This window comes from Dipodomys merriami, unplaced genomic scaffold (genome assembly GCF_024711535.1).
Source record: "Dipodomys merriami isolate MVZ:Mamm:240054 unplaced genomic scaffold, mDipMer1.0.p SCAF_31, whole genome shotgun sequence".
NCBI classification, from domain to species: Eukaryota; Metazoa; Chordata; class Mammalia; order Rodentia; family Heteromyidae; genus Dipodomys; species Dipodomys merriami.
In genome coordinates this window covers 11,935,639-11,948,684 of record NW_027204604.1, presented here as the reverse complement: position 1 = coordinate 11,948,684, position 13,046 = coordinate 11,935,639, and the positions used below count along the sequence as shown (strand labels likewise).

The 13,046-nt window shown below is 40.3% G+C and overlaps 1 protein-coding gene across 1 annotated transcript in view; it reads left to right on the top strand.

Moving 5' to 3' along the window:
- The first annotated feature begins 4,604 nt into the window (after positions 1–4,604).
- Zc3h11a (zinc finger CCCH-type containing 11A) overlaps positions 4,605–13,046 on the top strand; it is a 33,062-nt gene continuing 24,620 nt past the window's right edge. Inside the window, exons 1-3 of the mRNA XM_070041766.1 lie at positions 4,605–4,686; positions 7,671–7,790; positions 12,165–12,288. Of these exons, the coding sequence (XP_069897867.1) occupies positions 4,633–4,686; positions 7,671–7,790; positions 12,165–12,288 (298 nt within the window). The 5' untranslated portion in view covers positions 4,605–4,632. The remainder of the gene's footprint in view (positions 4,687–7,670; positions 7,791–12,164; positions 12,289–13,046) is intronic.

The window sequence follows — 13,046 nt, the reverse complement described above, 5'->3', positions numbered from 1 at the left end:
GGGCCTAAATTGAAAGGTTAAAACTAGGTTATAATCTTCCTTCAATTCTGGATGCCTGGCACTGGCCTTTTTGTCTTTTGGTAGTTTCAGATGAGAAGTCTAATAAGGTGAAGTCTTGATTTTTCTTTCATCAGTCTGCTTTTTCCTGGAAATATTTACCATTGGTATTACATCCCCCCCCACCCCCCCAAATCTAGTTTCTCAGAAGACAGTGTTGGAGGATTATTGCTCAAAGGCTAGTCCAGGCAAAAATTTGTAAGACTCCTCATCAATGAAAAGCTTGGTGTGGTGGCTTATACATGCCTATATTGCAGCCTACATGGGGAATGTAAATAGGAAGGTTACAGTGTAGGGTTGCTTGGGTATAAATATTGAGCCTCTATACCAAAAAGAAAAAGAAAAAAGGTCTGGGCTCAAGTCATGGAGCTCCTGCCTTGCAAACACCAGTACTGCCAAATACATAGGTGTAGTAGAAATGTCTTTAGAGACAAGTTCTGTCTGACATTTGAAGACCCAAGTCTATCCAGCTTAGAGAAATTTTCTGGTATTGTTTTCTTTATCTTTACCAATTCCATTGCTACTTTTTAGAATTTCTATTGTCCAGAAATTGGGGAATTTGAATTTCCTGGTATTACTTCCATGCATATGCCTTTTCTTGGATATCAGTGCATCTTTTTACACTTCAGATTCTGAGAGATGTTCTATCAGTGATCTCTTACAATCCAGTTTTATTTTTCATTGTTACTCTGCTATATATTTCTGTCTATCTCTCTTCCTCCATTCCCTTCCCCCTTGAACTCTCCCTTCTCTCTGGGACTTTTTATTGGTTAATTGGTGATAGTCTCACAGACTCTTCTGCCTTGGCTAGCTTTGAACCCCAGTCCTCAGCTCTCAGCCTCCTGAATAACCAGGATTACAGGTGTGAGTCATCAGCACCTAGCTTTATATTACTGGGTTTGACTGACTTCATGCTTCATAGACAGGTACTCTGTCACTTATGCTATACTCCAAGCCCTTTTTGCTTTATTTTTCAAAAAGGGTCTTCTGTTTTTGCTTGGGGCCAGCCCACAATCCAACTACTTCTAACTCCCTCATAGTGGGGCCTGCAGATTACCACAATACCTGGTTTTTTGGTTGGAAAGAGATCTCATTGACTTTTTTTCCTGGGCTGGCTGCAAACTGTAATATTTCTGAACTCTTATTTCCCAAATAGCTGGGGTGATAGGCAAGTACCACCATGTCCAACCCGTTTTCTTATTTTGTAATGTTTTTCTTCTTTCCATTCTTTTCATAGTGGTGATTTCATATGTCTCAATTCTCTATCTTTGGAAAATGTCTCTTTTTTTTTTTTTTAAGAGAAGACCAGCTGCTTGTCTTGGCTTCCTACTTTGAGTAAGCTATTTTTTTATTTTTTGGGTGCCTGTCCTGGGGCTTGAACTGAGGGCCTGGGTGCACTTTTCCCGAGTTGCTGTTTACTCAAGGCTAGTGCTCATCCACAGAGCCACAGTGCCACTTGTAGCTTTTTCTGAGTAGTTTATTATAGATGAGAGTCACAGACTTCCCTGCCGAGGCTGGATTCAAATTGTAATTTTCAGATCTCAGCCTCCTGAGTAGCTAGGATTACAGGTGTGAGCCACCAGCACCTGGCTCTGAAGCAGCTAATTCCATTTATAAAGTAATCTAAGGTTTTACTTGGCAGCCTGAAGACATTTTTTTTTTCCTTTTAAGACTTAAGTTGTGAGCTAGGAAGGTGGCTCAGTGCTAGAGTGCTTACCTTGCATGCATGAGGCCCTGGGTTCCATTCCTCAGCACCACATAAGCAGAAAAAAAAAAAGCCAGAAGTGGTGCTGTAGCTCAAGTGGTAGAGCGCTAGCCTTGAGCTGAAGAGCTGAGGGACAGCGCCCAGGCCCAGAGTTCAGGCCCCACGACTGGACTCAAAAAAAAGACTTAAGTTGTGGGTGGGTCACTGGTAGGTAGATCACTCCTGTAATCTAGCTCTTTAGGGGATTGAGATCAGAGAATTGGAGTGATTTAAAGCCAGCCTAGGCAGAAAAAGTCTTGATATTTCATCTCTAATTAGCAAAAAGCCAAGCAAGCTGAGTGAGGCTTAAGTACTGACTTGAAGCCTGGAAATTGGTGCACAAACAATGAAGAAAGAAAAAAATTACTGGCACACATCTGATGTAGGATTTTTGCTTGGGACATGTTTGTTTGTTTGAGGGTTTGTTGGGAGGGGGTGAGAGGGTTTGAACTCAGTATTACACAGGGAAGGTTGGTACACTACTGCTGATGCATACCTCCAGCCTTGTGTTAATTAGCTATTTTTAGGACAGAATCTTGGTTTCTCTGTGGAATGTCCCTGAGCCTTGATCTGCCTACTTCAGGCTTCACATCGTCACTGAGCTTACAGTTGCATACTGCCAGCTCCAGCTTCCCACTATCGAAATGGGAGTCTCGTAAATTTTTCTGTGCAGACTGGCCTCAAACTGAAACTGTTCACTAGCCAGGATTACAGGTTGAGCTATAGGTTTTTATCTCCTGTTGAAGCACTGGCAGTGAGTTATCCACTCAGAATAAAATCGTTTCCTCTGCCTAAAACTCCAGGGAATCATGCAGAGTCCTGAAGAGAATTAGAATTCATGTTATGTAGTTGCTATCTCATACCTGTTTTATTGTTTAATCTGTTTGTAGGATGACTTCCTAAAGCTAGTAAATTACATTAGTATACATTCTTTGGGATATTTGTCTCCAGAGTGGGATTGATCTCAAAACTTTTTTCCATCTTTTCCTATTAAAATTTATACTTTCCGGGGCTGGTAAGGTGGCTCAGTGGTAGAGCGCTTGCCTTGCATGCATGAGGCCCTGGGTTCAATTCCTCAGCACCACATAAGCAAAAAAAAAAAAAAAAAAAAAGCCGGAAGTGGCGCTGTGGCTCAAGTGGTAGAGTGCTAGCCTTGAAATGAAAAGCTGAGGGACAGCGCCCAGGCCCAGAGTTAAGGCCCATGACCGGATCCCCCCCCTCCCCCCAAAAAAATTGTTTAGGTAAAAATATCCATGTTTAGCTAGGTGCTGGTTCAAAGCTAACCTATGCAGGAAAGTCATTGAGACTCTTAACTCCAATTAACCATCAGAAAACTGGAAGTGGTGCTGTGACTCAAAAATAGTAGAGCTCTAGCCTTGAGCAAAAAGCTCTGGGACAGTGCCCAAGCCTTGGTTCAAGTCCCACAACCAACAACAATATTCTTTCCTTGCAAGTTCTACCTTCTACCCAACACCATACAGTTGTACCACTTTATAACAAGAATCTTCTTTCCTCAAGTTTGCAGTACCATTCCTCATTTGCAACTGAGACTCTTTCAGAAGCACCTTTAATTATTTTTAGCAGTAGTTTATTCTAGGCCTTATTCTGTCAAGCACCTCAAAATTCTGTTAGCCTCTACTCAGAACCCTGTTCCAAAGATACATCTTGATTTTTCAGGTGCTTGTTCTTAACAGCAGCTTTCATTTTAGGATACCGAACTCTGTTATGGGTCATACTGTTACATGAGAAGCGCTATTTTAAAAATACTCCTGTTTTTGAACATTGAGGTTTCTGGGTGTTCTTATTAAAAATAAGATAGTGATGAGTTTATGCTTTATTGTCTTGAATATTTGTTGAATATTTTACCTTAGGATAAATTATAAAATGGGATGATTGGATCAAAAGACATAAATTTTAAACATTTTGGTGCAAGGTTAGTTGCAGATTCCTACTCCCACTTAGGATGTTAACTTCAAGGCATACTATTCTTAGATTAGGAGTTAGTAACAGAAGATAAGATTGGATTTGGTTGAATTGATTTTTGTGGTAGATCACTGTTTATAAAACCAAGTCACCCATCCCTATACTAATACGTTTTTATTAGTTATTTTGCTTTTTTAGGATTTCTTGGACATTTTAGTGCAGTGTTCAGGCTATTCGAATATTGGTTATTCTCTTGAATTACTGTTTTTCTGGAATAGCCCTGAAGACTTCCTTTTTTCTTTGTATATAATTGATGCTCCATAGATAGTATTTTACCAATTTTATTCTAGCTGAATAAGGTTTTCCCACCAATTATAATTTTGAGTTCTTTTGATGTAACAAATGTATTTGAATTTTTTCATTGAGTTGAAAATAATATAAAATATAATATAAAATAAAGTAATCCAGGTTCCACTAAAGTAAATTGTAGATCATATTTAGTTAGCAATGCTCTTTAGATTGTATGCTGAGGCAGTGTAAAAACCACAGAGAATCCAGAAGAAAAAAGAGCCTGGCTATTCTGTGAAGACAGACTTTTACATTATCAATGGCACTGTACACTGTTCAGATTCAGCTTGTTCATGAGTCTTTGTATAGACATATGCATGCTAATATGTATTTTTCAACTGTGATCTCAGAGTGATTTGGAGGAGGAAATTGGAACAGTATGCCTAAAATATTTTAATTCTCTGTCTCCTTATTTTAGGGTTATGTTTAAAGACGAATTCTGTGATTGAGTTGTCATTTGGAAGATTAAACCCATTTCAAGAGGACTTTGAGCTGGTCCTTACCATTTGGAAGCAGTGGCTTATTTCAAAAAGCCACTTCTGGTCAAGATTGTTCCCATCATGCCTAACCAAGGAGAAGACTGCTATTTTTTTTTCTATTCGACATGTACCAAAGTAAGACTTGGTATCACTAAATGAATTCCTTCTGTAGTTTCTACCTTTCTAAAAGTATGCTTTTGTGACTTTTTTACTTTGTCAGAATGTCCTGAATTTCTGATCAAGTCATCTTAAACTGTTTAGTATATCTACCTACCTGCCTGCCTGTCTCCTTTCTTTCCTTCCTTTCTGTCTTCACCTTGTACATGCTAGGCAAGCATTGTACTAAACTACATCCCTAGGCCCTGTTACTTTGTTTCTGATTTTGTGTATTTGTATGTTAAGGTAACTGGGTGGGGGAGGGAGCTGGTATTGGGATTTGAATTTAGGACTTTATACCTGCCATGTAGGTATTTTACTGCTTGAGCCACACCCACCAGCCCTACTTTTACTTTTGTTTGTTTTTTAATAAGCTCACCTATTTATATCTGATCTGGGCTGAACCACCATTCTCTATGCTTTTCCCATAGGTGGGATGACAGGTTTTATCATTATGCCTAACTTTTAATCTTCTGGTTTCTGCCTTCAGACTATGATTATAAGCATGAGTAACAATAACTTCCTTAAATTATCTTGATGTGATAATGTCTAACTTTCTTAAATTATCTTGATGTAATGTGGGCACCAGTGGCTCACACTTGTAATCCTAGCTACTCAGGAGGCTGATATCTGAGGTTCAAATTTAAAGCCAACCTGAGCAGGAAAGCTCCAGTTAACCAGCAAAAAGTCAGAAGTGGAGCTGTGGCTCATGTGGTATTGCTCCAGCCTAAACCAGAAAAGCTAAGGGACAGCACCTAGTTCCTAAGTTCAAGCCCTAGTTACTGGCACAATAATTCAATATAAATAGATAAAATTGATGACTTTGTGTTTGAGAGAGTAGCTTAGTGGCAGAGAGCACAATTAAGATCTTACAGGTTTTTTTTAAAGGATAAAGTCTAGTTTATTTAGATTTTGAAATGCAACAAAAATTTCTGATCACTCATCTAACTGAAAGGAAATGGTAGTTATAACACTTTTGGTTTGTAAAACTATCAAGAGCAGTGTTGGTTAAAAAGTAACTAAGCTGGGCACTGGTGGCTCATGCCTATAATCATGGCTACTCAGGAGGCTCAGATCTGAGGATCGCAGTTCAAAACCAGCCCAAGCAAGAAAGTCCATGAGACTCTTAACTCCAATAAACCACCAGAAAACTGGAAGTGGCACTGTGGCTCAAGTGGTAGAGTGATCTCTCTGAGCTGAGGAGCCCAGAGTTCAAGCCCCATGACCAACAAAAAATAAAATAAGCAATTAAAATGCCCACTTCTTTAGTTTTTAGGATAGCTTAGTTATCCCATCTATTGAGAGTCTAGAAAGAGAAGGATTAAACCATGTTTAACAGTTCCAAAGATACCCCAATTTCTTTTATTGCCAAAAATTAAAAAAGCTGGGGCTGGAAAGGTGGCTCAGTGGTAGAGTACTTGCCTTGCATGCATGAGGCCCTGGGTTTGATTCCTCAGCACCACATAAGGAGAAAAAGCCAGAAGAAGTGCTCTGGCTCAAGTGGTAGAGCGCTAGTCTTGAGTTGAAGAACTAAGGGACAACACTCAGGCCCAGAGTTCAGACCCCATGACCCACCAAAAAATAAATAAATAAATGAAAACCAATTATGAGATGATTATGACACAACCATTTCTTTTTTTTTGGGGGGGGGGGGACAGTCATGGGACTGAATTCTGGGCCTGGGCCCTGTCCCTCAGCTCTTCAGCTCAAGGCTAGTGCTCTACCACTTGAGCCACAGTGCCACTTCTGGCTTTTTTTTTTCTGCTTATGCGGTGCTGCGGAGTCGAACCCAGGGCCTCATGCATGCAAGGCAAGCGCTCTACCACTGAGCCACCTTCCCAGCCCTGACAAAACCATTTCAAACCTAAAAATCAATTTTTCTTTTACTTTGAGAGATCAAAAATACCAATTCGGAGTGTTGTATGTTAACTGAAGTGTATATGTAAAGTAAAATATGATTGAGCTTTAAAACATGGAATATACATTTGTGTAAGCATTATATTCTTGGGAATGTAATCTGCAGAATATTTTTTACTAAACCTTCGAAACCTTGATACTTGCAAATGAAAAATCATAAAAAATATCCAGATACAACTGTATAAAGAAGATGACACTAGTACATACTTTCATAGAGAGGTGAATGCTTCAACAGTTGTGCATTTTTGTAAAAGTTTTGAAAGTATGCCTATTTTATTTATTTATTTGGGTCCAGTCGTGGGGCCTGAACTCTGTGCCTGGGCACTGTCCCTCAGCTCTTCATCTCAAGGCCAGCACTCTACCACTTGAGCCAGAGCACCACTTCCGGCTTTTTTCTTTTTGCTTATGTGGTATTGAGGAATTGAACCCAGTGCCTCATGCACGCAAGGCAAGCGCTCTACCACTGAGCCACCTTCCCAGCCCAGTATGCATATTTTAAAAGTAACTAGGCTTTTAAATAGTGGAATCTTTGTCTGAAGCAGTTTTGAAGATGACTGGTAAGATAGAGTGTCTACCTGACAATCTTTGTCTTTTTCAAACCTGTCAGCTGTGTCACTCACTTTGTCAGAACAGGTGAAGCATACTGTCAAGAAGTAGGTTATACGATATTATAAAAATTCATTGGTCCTGGGGCTGGGAAGGTGGCTCAGTGGTAGAGTGCTTGCCTTGCATGCATGAGGCCCTGGGTTCGATTCCTCAGCACCACATAAGCAAAAAGAAAAAAGCCGGAAGTGTCGCTGTGGCTCAAGTGGTAGAGCGTTAGCCTTGAGCTGAAGAGCTGAGGGACAGCGCCCAGGCCCAAAGTTCAGGCCCCACAACCGGACCCAAAAAAAAAAAAAAAAAAAATTTTGTTGGTCCAGATTTTTCTTGTCATTGCATCTCACCTTTCCTTGATAATTTATGTTTATCTAGATTCTAGGAAACTCTTGAATATTTTACCTTGGATATATTTTAGTGCTACAGTTGTTTTCTGTTTTCTTTAACAGGGTGACAGCTGCCCTTTCCGTCACTGTGAAGCTGCGTTAGGAAATGAAACTGTTTGCACGTTATGGCAAGAAGGGCGCTGTTTTCGACAGGTGTGCAGGTTTCGCCACATGGAGATTGATGTAAGCTTGCTTTTGGGTGTGTGTGTGTGTGTGTGTGGTTATTGTTATTTGTTTTTGTTTTTGAGACATGGTCCTTGTAGCTCAGGCTGGCCTCAAACTTACCTTCTTCCTCTGTCAGTTTCCTAAACACTGAGATTAAAGGGCATAGACCATCGCAGCCAACTTGAGTATTTGCAACAAGAAACACACTCTTTTTTATTATGTTATTTTTCACTATGCATATGTTATTTGTATGAGGAGTAGTTTCATTGTGGCATTTCCATATGTGCATACAATGCATTCCAATTTAAACTCTTTTTGTCATGGGGCTTGAACTCAGGAGTGTTAGGTGATGTCTGAGCTCTTTTGCTCAAGGCTAATGCTCTTGAAGTAGCTTGAGCTACTTCTGGTTTTCTGGTGGTTAATTGGCCATAAGCGTCTCAGGGACTTTCCTGCCGGGGCTGGCTTTGAATGCATTCTCAGATCTCAGCCTCCTGAGTAGCTAGGATTGCAGGCATGAGCCACCAGTGTCTACCTTTAAACTCATCAGTTTAAGCTTTGAAGTTTTAAACTATCACTCTCCTTTCCCCCTCTCAAAAAAGAGATTTTTCTACATAGTGATAATGCAACCACCAAAATTAGAAAACTGACAATAGTTTAACTAATCTTCAGATTCCATGCAAATATTGCCAACAGTTTCAGTGATACTTTTTTTTTTGGGGGGGGGGGTCTGGTCATGGGGCCTGAACTCCGGGCCTGGGCACTGTCCCCCAGCTCTTCAGCTCAAGGCTAGCACTCTACCACTTGAGCCACAGTGCCACTTCCGGCTTTTTTTTTTTTTGCTTATGTGGTACTGAGAAATCGAACCCAGGGCCTCAGGCATGCAAGGCAAACGCTCTACCACTGAGCCACCTTCCCAGCCCTCAGTGATACTTTTCATTATGTGAAGAAACAAGCCCAGATTCAAGTGGACTTGACATTTGTGGTAGTTATAAGGCAGCTGTTTTGTAAAATGTTTTAAACTTTAGGTCTATTTGATTCTCCTAAGTTAAGAATGTGTATCTTTAGCAGGAATGTCACAAAAGTGATATTCTCTTCAGTGAATACCATCAGCATACAATTTTAGTTTTCCTAGTTTTGTTCTTTTAACCTTGCTTACCTGGTTAAGATTTTTTTTGCCAAGCTGGGCATGGTGGTACATTCCTATAATCCTAGCTACTGGGAAGGCAGAAGCAGGAGAATCAGAATCTCGAGGCCAGCCTTGGCAAATTTAGCCAAGGTTAGAGAGATCCTATCACAAAAATAAAAGGGCTGCAGATATGATTCAAGTGGTAGAACACTTGCATAATCAAGCACAATGTGAATTAAGCAAGCACAAAGTAAATTCCAACATCATCTTATCTAACTCTAGATCCAGCATCTTGCTATAGGCTTCCTTGTTTTTTTTCCCCTCAGATAAATTTTTGATGCCCTCAAGTCCACCTAATGACTTTGGACTGAATTAAGAAGGAGATCAGAAAAGAAAGAAGAGACTGACTATATAGTTTGTATCTCCTGGGTCATAATAGCTACTCCAATCCAGTCTATTTTTGTGGTCATTCAAAGACATGTTCAAAGCAGCAAAAAGATTGAATTTCTGATATCTATGTTTTCATTTTAGATAAACAAGGTAGCAATTCTGCCTTCCTGTTTAAGCTCTCATAATCAAGTGTCACCCTCTTTTTTTCCCAAACTATTAAGTGCTATGATTTGTTTTGCAGTTGGGAGCTTTTTATTGATTTTGTTATTTAAAATAGTACCAGAACATACTGCTGAGTTATGGTTATCTGGTGTTTTTAATTAGAAGGAAACTGTGGTATGCTTTATGGAGAAAATACAAATATTAGGTAAGCTTTATATTATGGAACCGATAACAAGGTGTTGCACATTAAAAAGGAAGAAGTTGGACACCAGCACCAGCAGCTTACTCCTGTAATCCTAGCTACTTAGGAGGCTGAGGATCACAGTTCAAGGCCAGTCCAGGCAGGAAACTCCATGAGACTTTTATTTCCAATTAACCATCAAAAAGCTAAAAGTAGAGCTGTGTCCCAAATGGTAGAGGCTCTAGCCTTGAGCAGAAAGTTCAGGGACAGTGCCTAGGCCTTTAGTTCAAGCCCCATGACCAGCACCAAAAAGAAGGGGGGTGGGGGAGCCAGGAGACCACTGGAACCTAGCTCTGCATTTTCCTTTAGGAACAGTGGCACTAATTGTAGTATCCCAAAATTACTGTAAATACTGAGACTCAACGTGTACATTTGGACTCTGTGCTATTGAATTATTAAAAATTCAAAGGAGCCTCACACTATTGGTTTAGGCATGTAATCTTAGCCACTTAGGAAGCAGCAATTGGCATTTCAAGGCCAGACTGGGTAAAAAGCTTGAAAGCCCCAATGCCCACAAAGAAGAGCCTGGAGTAGTGGTAAACATACCTGTTAATCACAGTTAGTGGGAAGTATAAATGGGAGGATCAAGATCCAAGACAGCCTGGGCAAAAATAAAACTAGACTATCTCAAGACTAATCTAAAGCTGGACACTTGTGGCTCACTCCTATAATGCTAGCTACTCAGGAGACTGAAATCCGAAGATCGTAGTACAGCACTCTGGAAGTGGAGTCAGGAACATTGTGAGTTGAAAGCCCTATCCAAAAAAAATTTTTTTTTTAAATTAATCAATGGATTGGGGCCAAGTGCTAGTGGTTCACATCTGTAATCCCAGCTTCTCAGGAGGCTGAGATCTGAGGATCATGGTTAGAAATCAGCTGGGGTAGGAAAGTCCATGAGACTCTGTATTTCCAATTAACCATCAAAATGGAGCTGTGGCTCAAGTAGTAGAGTGCTCAGTATTTGTATCTTCCCCTTTATGGTCACTATCCATGTCCCCAAAGCCTGTCACTGTCCTGTTTACAGAGAAATGGTGACTATTCTGAGCTTGATAAGTAGAATCATATAGTCTCCCCTGTTGTCTTTTATTCTTCTTTGTGGTATTAAGTGTAAATCATCTACACCTTCTCATTATTGGGTAGTATTCTGTGTTCTGGGAAGCAAACCAAGGAGAGCAGTTCCCTCCTCCTGCCCTCTCTCCTCTGTTCCCCTACCCTTCTTTCTTCATCCCACCTTTTGTTTTTGAGATAAAGCTTTGCTATGTCACCTAGCCTAGGCCAGCCTTGAACTTTTTATGCTCCTGCCTCACCTTCCAAATGCTAGAATTACAAACATAGACAAAGTGTTATTTTGAATATTCTTTACTCTCTCTTTTTTTTTTTTTTTGTCGGTTGTGGGCTTGAACTCTGGGCCTGGGCACTGTCTCAAGGCCAGCGCTCTACCACTTGAGCCACAGTACCACTTCCGGCTTTTTTTTTCCTGCTTATGTGGTACAGAGGAATCGAACCCAGGGCCTCATGCTTGCAAGGCAAGCACTCTACCACTGAGCCACAATAGTGGCTCACTTACTGCTACTTCGTGGATTTGCACCTATTGTGTGGGATCTTTGGAACATAACTTCTGTGATAGGTGAGGAATCACTATTTGCATTTGTTTTGTTTTTTAAACCCACGATACAGTGAAGCTGCAATAAGTGAACCATGATATAGCAAGGGTCAACTGATACCATTGTAAGTGTATCATCTGTACCTTAGTTTGGAAAGTCAGCAATGGGAAAAGTTTTCTAAACACCTAGAACTACAGCTTCAGATAATAGCTACAATTCCCCAACCCATTCTGTTCATACATAGTATTTCATGTATCATAAGTAATAAAACTAGAGTTATTATTTTAACCCATTTTATAGTTAAAGAAAGTGAAGCTGAGAGGCTTGAATGACCTGAAGCCAATTAGTAGTATAATAGAAAAAGCTGTGATCTTTGATCCCATTATCTGAAATATACTATATCATGTTACTTCTCTAAATTAGTGTAGACATTTAGGGTTTCAGGATGAGGGCAAAGAGGAAAGAATAGTATACGTACTACTCTCCTACTCCCTTCACCTCTCCACCATACCTAACACCTCCATACACCACCTCCTTTTGCTAAAATCACTTCACTTGTATCAGACTTTTTTTTTGGAGGGGGGGGGCCGGTCGTGGGGCCTGAACTCTTGGCCTGGGCGTTGTCCCTCAGCTCTTCAGCACAAGGCTAGCACTCTACCACTTGAGCCACAGTGCCACTTCCGGCTTTTTTTCTTTTTGCTTATGTGATGCTGAGGAATGGAACCCAGGGCCTCATACATGCAAGGCAAGCACTCTACCACTGAGCCACCTTCCCAGCCCCTCTTGTATCAGATTTTTAAATCCTGTATAAACTTGGTCCAAATTAATACATTTTTTAAAAAAATTTGAACACATGTTTTCTCTTACAGAAAAAACGCAGTGAAATTCCTTGTTACTGGGAAAATCAGCCTATGGGATGTCAAAAATTAAACTGCGCTTTCCATCACAACAGAGGACGCTACGTTGAAGGCCTATTCCTACCTCCAAGCAAAAGTGAGATCTGCTTTTAAGTGAATACTTATTCTGCACACTTTACTAAGTGCTTTTTTCACACTGCTTTCACTCAAGTGAGAGCAGCAGTATTTCCATTCTGTAGATGAGGAAATAAACCTTATTAAGGTGAAATGGTTTGTGTACAATGATAGAATCAAATGTTTCTTGCATGCAAGATTAATTACTTTAGCTTGACTCATTTCCCTATATCCTGGACTTTAGGCCTTGTATTTTCTAGGGAGACACTCTTCCTCTTGAGTCATGCTTCTAGCATTTTTTAAACTAAACATTTATTGTAATGCAGCTTCTATCATTCCTGTATTTATGTTCTGTAGTTACTTTTTTTTTTTTTTTGTCGTGGGGCTTGAACTCTGGGCCTGAGGCTGTCCATCAGCTCTTCAGCTTAAGGCTAGTGTTCTACCACTTGAGCCACAGTGCCACTTCCGGTTTTGTGGTGGTTTATTGGAGATAAGAGTTTCACAGACTTTCCTGCCCGGGCTGGCTTTGAACCGCAATCCTGAGATCTCAGCCTCCTGAGTAGCTAGGATTACAGGCGTGAGCCACCGGAGCCCGGCTTTGTGGTCACTTTGTGCTACCTCAGCTGTGAATAGTTGAGAAACCACATATGGCCCATAAGTATCTTAACTCTCCACAGAAAAATTTCCAAACGTTACTGTAAGCTGTCATCCAAAATAAAACTTAACACTCTAACAGGAACATATTTGTTTCCAAAGTCTCTTTTAATATTTCTTAGTGGA